General features: G+C 39.5%; 1 protein-coding gene across 1 annotated transcript in view; it reads left to right on the top strand.

Moving 5' to 3' along the window:
- The window catches only part of TTN (titin), a 326433-nt gene that overhangs the window by 295994 nt on the left and 15624 nt on the right, over window positions 1-14815 (top strand). Inside the window, exons 289-308 of the mRNA XM_075934411.1 lie at window positions 128-424; window positions 531-1118; window positions 1208-1510; window positions 1644-1940; window positions 2881-3168; window positions 3742-4041; window positions 4139-4441; window positions 4568-4873; window positions 4974-6740; window positions 6849-7145; window positions 8589-8876; window positions 8976-9275; window positions 9361-11427; window positions 11524-11826; window positions 12235-12540; window positions 12630-12920; window positions 13052-13351; window positions 13456-13761; window positions 14032-14337; window positions 14440-14721. Of these exons, the coding sequence (XP_075790526.1) occupies window positions 128-424; window positions 531-1118; window positions 1208-1510; window positions 1644-1940; window positions 2881-3168; window positions 3742-4041; window positions 4139-4441; window positions 4568-4873; window positions 4974-6740; window positions 6849-7145; window positions 8589-8876; window positions 8976-9275; window positions 9361-11427; window positions 11524-11826; window positions 12235-12540; window positions 12630-12920; window positions 13052-13351; window positions 13456-13761; window positions 14032-14337; window positions 14440-14721 (9495 nt within the window). The remainder of the gene's footprint in view (window positions 1-127; window positions 425-530; window positions 1119-1207; window positions 1511-1643; window positions 1941-2880; window positions 3169-3741; window positions 4042-4138; window positions 4442-4567; window positions 4874-4973; window positions 6741-6848; window positions 7146-8588; window positions 8877-8975; window positions 9276-9360; window positions 11428-11523; window positions 11827-12234; window positions 12541-12629; window positions 12921-13051; window positions 13352-13455; window positions 13762-14031; window positions 14338-14439; window positions 14722-14815) is intronic.

Genomic DNA, 14815 nt, shown 5'->3' with positions numbered 1-14815 from the left:
ATTAAAAACATCTATTTTATAGATGTCAGTTAAAATATATATCTTTCTCAATTCAAGTCCTGCCAAAGCAAGAAGAAAATGTATGTTGTATTGATTATTCTGGTATGCTGAATCTTTTTTATCTTAGAAAAACCAAGCCCACCAGAAAAGCTTGGAGTAACTGGTGTTACTAAAGACAGCATTTCATTGTCGTGGCTGAAACCAGAACATGATGGTGGAAGCAGAATTCTGAGCTACCTCATTGAAGCTCTTGAAAAAGGACAACAAAAATGGGTTAAATGTGCAGTTGTAAAGACAACTCATCATGTTGTCCATGGTCTCAAAGAGAATGTTGACTACTTCTTCAGAGTGTCTGCAGAAAATCAAGCTGGTCTAAGTGATCCTAAAGAAATCCTGCTCCCTGTTACAGTGAGAGAACAACTAGGTATGTCTGCTGCATTAAAACATGCCAAAATGTTTGCATACATTAAATTGGATGTTTAATTTTAAAATGCACATTTTCAATGTTTTGAAAATGCTTTGTTTTTCAGCATCTCCTGAGATTGACATGAAGGGCTTCCCACATAACACTGTGTATATTAGAGCAGGATCGAATCTAAAGGTTGAAATTCCAATTTCTGGAAAACCATTGCCAAAGATTACATTATCCAGAGATGGTGTTCCATTGAAAGCAACCATGAGGTTTAATACAGAAACCACACCAGAAAGTATCATCATTAACCTTAAAGAAAGTATGGCTGGCGATGCTGGTAGATATGACATCACTGCTGCCAACTCCAGTGGAACCACTAAATCATTCATTAACATTGTAGTGCTAGACAGACCAGGTCCTCCAGTTGGTCCTGTTGTTGTTAGTGATATCACAGAAGACAGCGTAACTCTCAAATGGCAGCCACCGAATAATGATGGTGGAAGTCAAGTTACCAACTATATTGTACTGAAAAGAGAAACAAGTACTGCTGCTTGGTCTGAGGTGTCTGCAACTGTTGCAAGAAGCATTATTAAAATCATGAAGCTAACAACAGGAGAAGAATACCAATTCCGAATCAAAGCTGAAAACCGCTTTGGAATCAGTGACCACATTGATTCACAGTGTGTAACTGTTAAACTCCCATACAGTGAGTCATCCATTTCTCACATAATAGTTTTGTTGTTGCTTTTAATTTTTTTTAAATGATGTGTTAACCGCGTCTTTTAATGTTTCTAGCAACGCCTGGACAACCTTCCACACCATGGGTCACCAATGTCACCCGAGAGAGCATCACTGTTGGATGGCATGAACCAGTCATTAATGGAGGCAGTGCAGTCATTGGATACCATTTGGAAATGAAAGATAGGAACAGCATTTTATGGCAGAAAGCTAACAAGACCCTTATTCGCACAACTCACTTTAAAGTAACCACCATCAGCGCTGGACTTATCTATGAATTCAGGGTTTATGCAGAAAATGCAGCTGGCATTGGAAAAGCAAGCCATCCTTCTGATCCAGTTCTTGCAATTGATGCTTGTGGTGTGTATTTTGTAGGGAAAAATCACCATTTTCATTAATGTTTTCATTTTAGTGTTCTTTCCTATACAGTAAGACATCAGATACTGCTAGTACTGCTATTAATTATTATTACTATTGTTTTTTCTTACTACAGAACCTCCAAGAAATGTTCGTGTCACAGATATTTCCAAGACGTCTGTCAGTCTTTCTTGGACAAAACCATCCTTTGATGGTGGCAGCAAGATCACTGGTTATATTGTTGAGAAACGTGATCTTCCAAATGGCAGATGGACAAAGGGCAGTTTTACCAATGTCATTGAGACTCAGTTTACTGTATCAGGACTAACCCAACATTCTCAATATGAATTCCGTGTCTTTTCTAAGAATGCTGTTGGTTCTATTAGCAATCCATCAGATGTTTTAGGTCCTATCACATGTCTTGATACATATGGTAAGAGTCTTGCAATTACATAACACTTTGTGATACTTCAGGTCTTAAAGCTAAAATTGTTTCATATAACCAGTGTTTGTATCCTTGTCTAGAAAACAACTGTGGGAAGCTGAGTTTAAAAACTGGAAGGATAGCATAATGCTCTAAGCACTGGGTTTACATTATCTAACCTCTCTCAACAAAGATTCAATCTGAGCAGAACTGATTGAGCCCTTCATCTTCATAAGATGGATAACTTTGAGTTCCATATAGTTAACTGTCTTTGGGTCACTTGGACAAGACCTGAGAAACTGAGATTGCTTTTGCTGTGTGTATATACATTAAAGATCATGTGACACTTTTCATAGGAGCAGAGGTTTGCCCTACTGTTCTTGGCCAAAATGTCCTTTCTTCCAGTGCTTTTTTTTTGTGATGGTATGCCCGGGACGGGCACCTATTTTCTCATCTCAATTGAATTGAATGGGATTCCCCTCTGGTGTACTGGCACCTATTTTCTGTTTCCTGGGGTGGGGTGGCTCCCGATGGAGCCAGCATCCCAGAATCCTGGGGTGGCCAGCATCTTTTTTCTTACAAAAAAAAGCACTGATTTCTCAAATATTGTGCAGTGCATCATTTGTCCTTCTATCTGTAGTCCTTCCCCATAGATGTGGGTGATTTTTAGTAATGATATAATATATTACTTAATTTGCAAAGAGTTTGAGATCTTGTGGACTGAAATGTGCTATGATCTATCTTTTATTTTTCTATCAGCCTACCTAAAACCCCTATTAACATAATATCTAGACACTGACATGTATTGTATAGTATATATTATATAGTGCCCTATATTAATTACCACTATTATATATTATTTTTGATATCTTAATGAAAATATAGGTATATTTTTGTATCCTCTGAGTGGTTTGAAATCTTTATACCATTTTGTTCCTCTTTTTTTAAGGTGCACCTGAAATTGACATGCAACCAGAATACACACAAGTGGTGAAATACAAAGCAGGTTCTGCAGTTAAGCTGAAACTTGGCATCTCAGGCAAGCCGATTCCTACAATTGAATGGTTCAAAAATGACAAAGAGATACAAACCAGTGCACAAGTATCTATTGAAAACACAACAGAATTTGCATCTATTCTCATCAAAGATGCAACTCGTTTTAACAGCGGAAACTACGAATTAAAATTAAAGAATGCCATGGGTTCAGCATCAGCTCACATTAGAGTTCAAATACTTGGTATGTATTGAACTAGAATAAATAACATTATTGTATTAAACTAAAATGAAGTTTATACAAGTTGCACCTCTATAAACCAGGACCTTCTGGTCCAGCAACATCCGTGGTCCTTCCAAAGCCAAGAGCATGGAGACTGGTGTGCAGCCCAGCTAGGCTGCTGTGGGAGAGGGGATGGGAACTTAGAAATTGCCGTGCTGCTGGGGGGACGGAAGGAGGGAAGCCTAGCACACAGCTCACGTAGGCTGCTGGGGGGGGGGCAGAACCCCGGTGTGTGGCCCACCTAGGCTTGGGGGGCAGGAGTCAGGAACCCTGGCACATGGCTCAGCTGGGCTATGTGGAATGGCAGAGAGCAGGACCACGGCTCAATTGGACTGACTGGGGGAACTGGGAAGCTTGGTGTGGCGGCACTTGGAGTGTGGAGCCAGCAGCAGGGAGGCCAGAAATGACCTCTCTTGGACCAGCAAAATCCCTCATTTAGGATCAGTCAGGCCTAAGCCAGTGACAGACCAGGGAAGTCCAATGTGTAAGTGTGTATAAATATATATAATGTCTCATTTCCACTGTCCTCAACAGACAAACCAGGACCTCCAAGTGGACCTATACAGTTCAAAACCATCACTGCTGAAAAGATCACCATAATGTGGGAACCTCCAGTAGATGATGGTGGTGCAACTGTAACACACTACATTGTTGAGAAACGAGAGACAAGTCGGGTAGTATGGTCTTTAATTTCCGAAAAACTAGAGGAATGTGTCGTCACTACCACAAAACTCATCAAAGGAAATGAGTATGTGTTCCGTGTCCGAGGTGTGAACAAGTTTGGAATTGGAGAGCCACTAGAATCTGAACCAGCGATAGCTAAAAATGCATTTGGTGAGAAACATATATTTATTAATACAAGTTAACAGTACTGATTTTTTTTAAAGTTGTATTGAACTGCTAAAATTTTTTCTTTTCTTTTTTTTTCCAGTTACACCTGGACCACCTAGTGTACCAGAGGTCACTATGATAACTAAGCATTCAATGACAGTTGTCTGGAACAGGCCAACTGTAGACGGAGGTAGTGAAATAAGTGGATATTACCTTGAGAAACGTGACAAGAAGAGTCTGAGCTGGTTCAAGGTTGTTAAAGAAACTATACGTGACACCAGACAGAAAGTAACAGGACTAACTGAAAACAGTGAATATCATTTCCGAGTTTGTGCTGTTAATGCAGCTGGACAAGGTCCATTCTCTGAAACTTCTGACTTCTACAAAGCTGCAGATCCCATTGGTAAGAAATAATTTACACAACATATCTTATTGTTTAAGAGCCAAGTTACAATGTGCAGACTTTCATGGGATTGCCTAGAAACAACCAAAGACAAATGTTATGATTGATTTTTAATATCATTTACAGACAAACCAGGGCCACCAGTTAAGCTAAAGGTTGTGGATACTACTAAGACATCTGTCACCCTTGGCTGGACTAAACCTGCCTATGATGGAGGAAGTGCAATTACCAGCTATACAGTGGAAAAGAGAGAAGGAGAACAAGAAGAATGGACTGTAGTCAGTGCTAGGGGAGAAATCAGAACAACTGAGTATGTTGTATCCCATCTTCAACCTGCAGTCAATTACTACTTCCGTGTGTCTGCTATAAATTGTGCTGGGCAAGGAGAGCCTATTGAAATGACAGAATCTGTACAAGCTAAAGATATACTCGGTATGCATCTTTATTTGATCTATTTTTACGGTTTTAATATTTCAAATATTTTTATATTTTGTTTTCAAATATCCATTATTCATATTATTTATTTCTGCAGAGGAGCCAGAGATTGACCTGGATGTTGCTCTCAGAACCTCCATTGTAGCTAAAGCAGGTGAAGATGTACAGATAATGATTCCATTCAAAGGGAGACCTCCTCCAACTGTGATATGGAGAAAGGGTGAAAAGAACCTTGGAACTGATGAAAGATACAACATTCAGAACACAGAATCATCCACATTACTTACTATTTCTCAAGTTACTCGGAATGACACAGGAAAATACGTTCTCACAATTGAGAATGGAGTTGGTGAACCAAAATCTTCATTTGTCAATGTTAAAGTACTTGATACACCATCAGCATGCCAGAAATTACAGCTTAAGCATGTATCTCGTGGCACTGTGACACTAGCATGGGAGCCACCACTCATTAATGGTGGTTCTGAAATAACAAATTATGTTATTGAAAAAAGAGATGCCACAAAGAGAGCCTGGTCTACTGTTACAACAAAGTGTTCTCATACATCGTTTAAGATAACTAACCTGTCAGAGAAGACTGCATACTTCTTCCGAGTTCTTGCAGAAAATGAAAATGGATTGGGAGAACCCTGTGAGACTTCAGAACCAGTGAAACCTGCAGAAGTACCTGGACCTGTAAAGGATCTAGCCATGAAAGATTCTACAAAGACTTCTGTTACCTTACAGTGGAGCAAACCTGACTTTGATGGTGGCAGCATTATATCAGACTATGTTATTGAAAAGAAAATTATTGAAGAAAAAGAATGGTCACATGCAGGCATAAGTAAGACATGTGAATTTGAAGTAGAAAAACTTAAGGAGCTTTCTGTCATGGAATTCAGGGTATCTGCTAAAAACGAAAAAGGATTGAGTGATGCTGTTACTGTTGGACCCATTACAGTAAAAGATTTTGTAATAACACCTGAAGCTGACCTTTCTGATATCCCTGGAGGACAAATTACTGTAAGAATTGGCCATAATTTGCACATTGAATTGCCATATAAAGGTAAACCCAGACCAACTATGAGCTGGCTTAAGGACAGCATCCCTCTTAAAGAAAGTGAACAAGTTCGCTTCAAGAAAACTGAAAACAAAATAAGTTTAAGCATCAAGAATGTGAAAAAAGAGAATGGTGGCAAATACACTTTAATTCTTGATAATACAGTTTGCAGAAAGTCATTTACAATCACCGTTATAACTCTTGGTCCTCCATCAAAACCAAAAGGACCTATAAGACTAGATGAAATCAAAGCAGACAGTGTTATTATGTCATGGGATGTGCCGGAAGATGATGGAGGAGGAGAAATCACCTGTTACAGCATTGAGAAGAGGGAAACTTCACAAACCAATTGGAAGATGGTGTGTTCTAGTGTTGCTAGAACAACATTCAAAGTTCCTAACTTAGTTAAAGACACTGAATATCAATTTAGAGTTCGTGCTGAAAATAGATATGGAGTAAGCCCACCACTTATTTCAGCAGATGTTTTAGCAAAACACCAGTTCAGACCACCAGGTCCACCAGGTAAACCTGTTGTGTACAACGTAACAGCTGATGGAATGACAATATCTTGGGATGCTCCAGTTTATGATGGAGGTTCAGAAATTACTGGATACCATGTTGAAAAGAAAGAACGAAATAGCATCTTATGGCAGAAAGTCAATGTTTCACCGATATCTGGTAAAGAATACAGAATTACTGGATTGATTGAGGGCCTGGATTACCAGTTCCGTGCATATGCTGAAAATTCTGCTGGTCTAAGCCCAGTTAGTGAGCCAAGCAAATTTACCTTGGCTGTTTCTCCAGTAGGTGAGTAAACAAGCACTTCACTAAGAAAATGTATATGCTGTAGTACATTGTTAGCCATCATACAGATTATAATAAAAATGATCATGTATGCAATTATTTTCCTTTCAGATCCACCTGGCACTCCTGATTATATTGATATCACTAGGGAAACTGTCACCCTTAAATGGACTGCACCTCTGCATGATGGAGGTAGCAAGATTGTGGCCTACAGCATCGAGAAAAGGCAAGGAAGTGATGATCGCTGGCTCAGATGCAATTTTACGGATATCAGTGAATGCCAATATACAGTTACAGGACTCAGCCCGGGTGACCGATATGAGTTCAGAGTGATTGCAAGAAATGCTGTTGGAACAATCAGCCCACCTTCACAATCTTCAGGTTATATCATGACCAGAGATGAATGTGGTAAGCATTATTTATTAATATTTTAGTATGTTACATTTGTATTTTTAATGTTGTAGTTTCCAAATCCAGCTAAGCTGCCACCTTTTAATATGACCTGCTGACTGGAGAGGGAGTGTATATCATGCCTTCCAAAAGCAGCAGACTTTCCCTGCCCCCCTCTACCTACCTTTCCATGAAGAGTCATCCTGTGGTACCTTAGGGCACGTCTACACAGCAGGGCTAAACTCGAAATAAGCTACGTAACCTGAGCTACTACTCTCATTGCATAACTTCAATCGAAATAGCTTATTTTGACTTTTGGCACTGTCTACACAGCAGTTATTTCAAAATAGAACACTCTTTCCTCAACTTCCCTTTACTCCTCATACAATGAAGTTTACAGAAGTCAGAATAAGAAGCCCATTATTTTGAAATAACGGGCTTGCTGTGTAGACATGCACTAATGTTAGTTATTCCAAAATAAAGCTGCTGTGTAGACATAGCCTTAGAGACTATATACACACACACACACTCACACACATATATATATATACTACACAGATAGATAGATAGATAGATAGATAGATAGATAGATAGACTACACACACACACATATATATGTATAGTATCATGAGCTTTTGTGGGCAAAACCCACTTGTTCAGATGAACTAGAACAGTTGGGGACCCCACAGGAATTTTTCCTTCAGTATATCATGAGTTGTTTGCCTTCCTCTGTTACCTCTGTGACAAGTTGTAGAGCAGCTGTTCACTGGAATTTGGATGTATCTAGGGATTCACAGCAAGGTTCTGCTATGTCTATGCTACTATATTAACAGTTAGCTATAGCTTTCTACTTTTCTTTGTTGCAACTTTGCCAGTAGTCTATTGCAGTGACATTATGTTGTTTTAGCCCTTGACCCAAAACATTTTTGCTTATTTAAGAATGGGCATCGTCTGGGGCTTCAGCCTTAGGATTTAGATCAGTGAGCTTGAGCAACATGACAGATTTCACTGTGGACAGCGGCTTACAATTCCTTTTCTTTTTTGAGTCAAATGTGGTGCCTTAAAGGTGTTCACAGTAATTAAGTCTGATTACAGGGACTAAAGAATACAGATAACTTTAAGATATGTTTGTCTTAGGTTAGGTAATGGTTCTGTTGCAATACAGAATTTAGAAATGCAAAATTGCTTCAGATAGCTCAGCATATTGCATCAGCACATTTCAATTAATATTTAATCTATAGTTTAATATGAGGAGTGGATTAACATAGAAAAATAATATTTAAGATATAACATTTCAAATAAGACAGCTTACAGTATATTGATTCCTTCATTTTTAAAACTCTGAATTTTCAAATTAGGGGTAGGTGTGTGAATGTGAGCCTCTATTTCTTGTTTATTTACTAGGAATGAATACCTTGCTAAATATGACTGAATGTATATGCTTTATTTTATCTTTCTTAGTTCCTCCAACAATTGAATTCAGTTCTGAGCACTTTGAAGGCCTTACTGTTAAGGCTGGAGAGAGCATTAGACTTAAAGTTTTTATCAGAGGCCGTCCAGTACCTCAAGTGACTTGGTTTAAGAATGGAAAGGAGATTGAAAAGAAACTGAATATTGAAATAACTAATGCTATTGGATATAGCACTATCTTTGTTAGAGATGCCATTCGGGACCATCGTGGCATATACACAGTAGAAGCCAAGAATGCATCAGGCACCAAACAAGCAGACATTACAATCAGAGTGCAAGGTACTTTGCAGTTATGTTTAATAAGCTACTCTTCAATTGGTATTGATAGTGTAAGTGGCAGCCCAAGTAAATTATTATTCTGATGCTTTATTACCACAGATACCCCAGGAAAAGTTGGTGGACCAATACGATTTACAAATGTTACTGGAGAGAAGATGTCTTTATGGTGGGAGCCTCCAGCTAATGATGGCTGTGCTGCCATTACCCACTATGTGATTGAAAAACGTGAAACCAGTAGGGTTGCCTGGGCATTAATTGAAGATAACTGTGAAGCCTGCAGTTACACTGCACTTAAATTAATAAAGGGCAACGAATACCAGTTCCGTGTCTCTGCAGTTAACAAGTTTGGTGTTGGCAGACCACTGGAATCTGATCCAATTGTGGCACAAATACCATACAGTAAGTTTCCTTTTTGTCTTGAATAAATAACTACACAGTTACCAACTTTCACTGCATGTTTTCTAAGCTGTTTTCCATTTTGCAGCTGTTCCTGATGCACCTGGCACGCCAGAACCTACGCATGTAACAGGAGACAGTATCACAGTCACATGGGCTAGACCAAAATCTGATGGAGGAAATGAAATCAACCAGTATATCCTGGAAAGAAGAGAAAAAAAGAGTGTCCGCTGGGTCAGAGTGTCCAGTAAGAGACCTATTGCTGAGACAAGACACAGAGTGACTGGCCTGACTGAAGGCAATGAATATGAATTCCAGGTTATGGCTGAAAATGCTGCAGGAGTAGGACCTCCAAGTGCTGTCTCCAGGCTGATTAAATGTAGAGAGCCAGTAAACCCGCCAAGTGCTCCTACTATTGTAAAAGTAACAGATACGTCAAAGACAAGTGTAAGTTTGGAATGGACCAAGCCAGTTTTTGATGGAGGTATGGAAATAATTGGCTACATCATTGAAATGTGCAAAGCTGATTTAGGAGAGTGGCATAAAGTCAATGCAGAGACTTGCATTGCTACCAAATATACTGTCATCGACTTAGAGGCAGGTGAACATTATAAATTCCGAGTGAGTGCTGTCAATGGTGCAGGCAAGGGAGAAAGTTGTGAAGTTCCTGCTACAATCCAAGCAACTGACAGACTGTCTTCACCTGAAATTGATATTGATGCAAACTTCAAGCAAACTCACATTGTTAGAGCAGGTGCAACTATTCGTCTGTTTATTGCCTTCTTAGGCAGACCTGTTCCTACTGCCACGTGGTCTAAAGCAGACTCAAACCTTAGCCAGCGTGCTAACATTCACACAACTGACTCATTCAGTACGCTGACTGTAGAAAACTGCAATAGAAATGATGCTGGCAAATACATCTTCACTGTAGAAAATAACAGTGGCAGCAAATCTATAGCATTTACTGTCAAAGTGCTGGACACTCCTGGCCCACCAGGTCCTATTACCTTTAAGGATGTGACAAGAGGCTCTATTACTTTAATGTGGGATGCTCCTGTTTTGGATGGAGGTGCCCGTATCCATCACTACATTGTGGAAAAGCGGGAAGCAACCCGTCGTAGCTGGCAGGTAGTGAGTTCAAAATGTAATCGTCAAATCTTTAAGGTCACTGATCTCACAGAAGGTGTGCCATTCTACTACCGTGTTTCAGCAGAAAATGAATATGGTGTAGGTGAACCATGTGAATTAACAGAACCAGTTGTAGCAACCGAGGAGCCTGCTCCACCTAAGAGACTAGATATTATTGATACTACCAAATCTTCTGCAGTATTAGCTTGGCTCAAACCTGATCATGATGGTGGAAGCCGTATCACTGGATATCTTCTAGAAATGAAACAAAAGGGATCTGACTATTGGGTAGAGGCTGGTCAAACTAAACAGCTTACTTTCACGGTTGAAGGTCTTCTGGAGAACAATGAATATGAGTTCCGGGTCAAGGCAAAGAATGATGCAGGCTACAGTGAGCCCAGAGAAGCTTTCTCTTCTGTTATTATTAAAGAGCCACAGATTGAACCAACAGCAGATCTTAGTGGAATAACGAGACAGCTTATAACTTGCAAAGCTGGAGGCACCTTTACTATTGATATACCAATTAGTGGGCGACCAGCTCCAAAAGTAACATGGAAACTCGAAGAAATGAGACTCAAGGAAACTGACAGAGTGACTATTAAAACAACAAAGGATAGAACTACATTGACTGTAAAGGACAGCATGAGAGGTGACTCGGGCAAATATTATTTGACACTTGAGAATACAGCTGGAGTAAAAACATTTGCTGTCACAGTGGTTGTCATCGGAAGACCAGGTGTAATCACTGGGCCAATTGAAGTATCATCCATTTCTGCTGAATCCTGTGTATTGTCATGGAAAGAGCCCGAAGATGATGGTGGCACTGATATTACAAACTACATAGTTGAGAAACGAGAGTCTGGTACAACAGCATGGCAGCTGATAAATTCCAGTGTGAAACGTACTCAGATCAAAGTCACTCATCTCACTAAATACATGGAGTATGCTTTCCGGGTCAGCTCAGAAAACAGATTTGGAGTTAGCAAGCCTGTGGAATCAGCATCAATAGTTGCTGAGCATCCATTTGGTAAAAAAACCACACTCATATTTTAAGAAATTATTTTTCTTGTTTATGTAATTTTGGCAATATCTAACTATTTTCTTTCTCACTTTTCACAATCAGTCCCTCCAAGTCCACCTACCAGGCCAGAGGTCTATTCCGTGTCTGCCAATGCCATGGCCATTCGCTGGGAGGAACCATATCATGATGGTGGCAGCAAAGTCACTGGATACTGGATTGAAAAGAAAGAACGCAATACTATTCTTTGGGTGAAGGAAAACAATGTGCCATGCTTTGAGTGCAACTACAAAGTCACAACACTAGTGGAAGGTCTAGAATATCAATTCAGAGTATATGCCCTAAATGCTGCTGGTGTGAGCAAAGCTAGTGAAGCTTCCAGACCTATAGTGGCTCAAAACCCAGTTGGTAAGTGTAACTCTTAGGCTACATCTGGACTTCAAAGAAAAGTCGGAAAAAGATATGCAAATTACAGACCGCAATTTGCGTATCTTTTTCCGCTTTTCTTTTGAAAGAGGCTATTCTGAAATTTGGCGCGTCTACACGATGCTAAATTTTGGAAAAACCTGCTCTTTCGAGCCATCCCTTCTTCCTTGTAAAATGAGGGTTACAGGAATGGTGAAAGAACATGTCTGCTTTTTTGGAAATTTTTCCGAAAAAGCAGACATGTTCCTTAGATGCAGCATTGCTATTCTGGGATACCTCTGGTATCCCAGAAAAGTGCTGCAGTCTAGATGTAGCCTTAGAGTACGTTTGCTTTTTATTATTTAAGCAACAACAGACTTACATTTTTCATTTCACATTGTTCTCTTCCAGATCCACCAGGAAGACCAGAGGTAACAGATGTCACAAGGTCTACAGTGTCATTGAGCTGGTCTCCACCACTTTATGATGGTGGTAGCAAAATTATTGGATATATTGTAGAACGGAAACCATACAATGAAGCTGGAGATGGACGCTGGCTGAAATGCAACTATACCATTGTCTCAGAAACATGCTTTACTGTGACAGCTCTTAGTGAAGGAGAAGAATATGAATTCCGTGTATTAGCCAAGAATGCAGCTGGTGTAATAAGCAGAGGATCTGAATCTACTGGTGCTGTAACTTGCAGAGATGAATATTGTAAGAAACATTCCCATGGATAATTTAAAATATTGCATAGCTTTCAGTTTTAATATTATAATATTAATGTTTTTATCTTTTTATATTAGCGCCACCCAAGGCTGAGTTGGATGCCAGACTGCAAGGAGAAATTGTGACCATAAGGGCTGGATCTGATCTTGTTCTTGATGCAGCTATTGGTGGAAAACCAGAACCAAAGGTCTTCTGGTCCAAAGGTGACAAAGAACTGGACCTGTGTGAAAAGATCTCTCTGCAGTACACCAGCAAACGGGCCATTGCCATTATCAAGTATTGTGACAGAAGTGATAGTGGAAAATACACACTTACAGTTAAAAATGCCAGTGGAACAAAGCAAGTTTCAGTCCTTGTCAAAGTGCTTGGTATGTAGTTCATAGATAATGGTTTGTTGTAAATTCACACTCATAGTTCATTAGAATTCACACTCATAGTTACAAAAAGAGAGAGCTTTTCATTAACTATTATTATTGCATCTTTGTTCACCCCTACTCAGATTCACCTGGTCCATGTGCGGGCAGAATCAATATTAGCAGAGTAACAGAAGAGAAGTGCACTCTGGCCTGGAATGCTCCACATGAAGATGGAGGTGCAGAAATCACCCATTACATTGTAGAAAGACGTGAAACCAGCAGGCTCAACTGGGTTATTGTTGAGGCCGAATGCCAAACATTATCATGTGTGGTGACAAGACTTATTAAAAATAATGAATACATCTTCCGTGTGAGAGCTGTCAATAAATATGGGCCAGGTGTTCCCCTGGAAACAGAAGCCATTGTTGCTAGAAACTCTTTCAGTAAGTGTTTTCGCCTTCTAGCTCTAACATTTATCGAGTTTTCTTCATATGTGAAATATTTGAAAAAAAATCTGATTTTCCCTCCTACTTTTGAATACCAACAGCTATTCCATTGCAACCCGGTGCACCTGAAGCAGTGGGTATTGGCAAGGAACACATCATTATTCAGTGGCTGCAGCCAGAATCAGATGGTGGCAGTGAGATCAGCAACTATCTTGTAGACAAACGTGAAAAGAGAAGTCTACGCTGGACACGAGTCAACAGAGATTACATCGTTTATGATACCAGACTGAAAGTTACAGGTCTAATGGAGCATAGTGAATATCAGTTCCGTGTCACTGCAGTGAATGCAGCTGGGAACAGTGAGCCTAGCGATGCTTCTCAATCTATCCTGTGCAAGGAGCCATCATGTAAGTAGTCTAATTCAAAATGTATTTTTAATATTTAGTACACATACTGCCTCATAATTAACTACAATGACATTCCAAATAAGAGATAACAAAGAATATGTGAATTCATTATGATCTCTAGCATTGTAATGAGTTTAAAATAAGAGTGATTATAGTTAATTTCAGATAATTTTCCAATCATTAGCTGTTTAGAATACTGTTACTGAATAAGGTCTTTTAAACTGTAGAATGTTCCCTGCAATAATTTGAAATATGTGTTCTGTTCCCAAGACACACCTGCACCTCCTTCAGCACCAAGGGTTGTGGATACTACTAGGCACAGCATAAGCTTGGCATGGACAAAGCCCATGTATGACGGTGGTGCTGACCTCTTAGGCTATGTGCTTGAAATGAAAGAAGAAGGCACTGAACAGTGGTACAGACCACACACTACCGCCACCCTAAGAAATGCTGAATTCACAGTGACTGCTCTTAAAACAAGCCAGAAATACCGTTTCAGAGTTGCTGCTACAAATGTGAATGGTATGAGTGAATTCAGTGAATCATCAGCTGAAATTGAACCTGTGGAAAGAATAGGTAATTTGAAAACCCAAGGGTTTTTTTTATGGAACTTTTATATTTTTCCTTAAAATCATTCAAAGATTAATTAATTTTCTATTTCTGCCCTCTACTCATCAGAAATACCAGAACTTGAACTTGCTGAAGATCTAAAAAAGACTGTCACTATCAGAGCTGGTGGTTCTTTGCGCCTAATGGTGTTTGTATCTGGCAGACCACCTCCAATAATTACATGGAGCAAAGAGGGCATTGACCTTGCAAATCGGGGTATTATAGACACTACAGAGAGCTACACTCTGCTTATTGTAGATAAAGTTAATCGGTATGATGCTGGCAAATATGTTATTGAGGCTGAAAATCAATCAGGAAAGAAATCAGCAACTGTAGCCGTCAAAGTATATGGTAAATATCATTGCTATTCCATATTGATATTGCACTGTACTTACACGTATTTTACAGACAGAAGGAAAAAGGTGTTTGCTGAAAGGAGCTTGCA

This window comes from Pelodiscus sinensis, chromosome 7, assembly GCF_049634645.1.
Source record: "Pelodiscus sinensis isolate JC-2024 chromosome 7, ASM4963464v1, whole genome shotgun sequence".
In the NCBI taxonomy this organism is placed as follows: domain Eukaryota; kingdom Metazoa; phylum Chordata; order Testudines; family Trionychidae; genus Pelodiscus; species Pelodiscus sinensis.
Note: the sequence above shows the minus strand (reverse complement) of the source record. Positions and strands in the feature narration are given on the sequence as shown.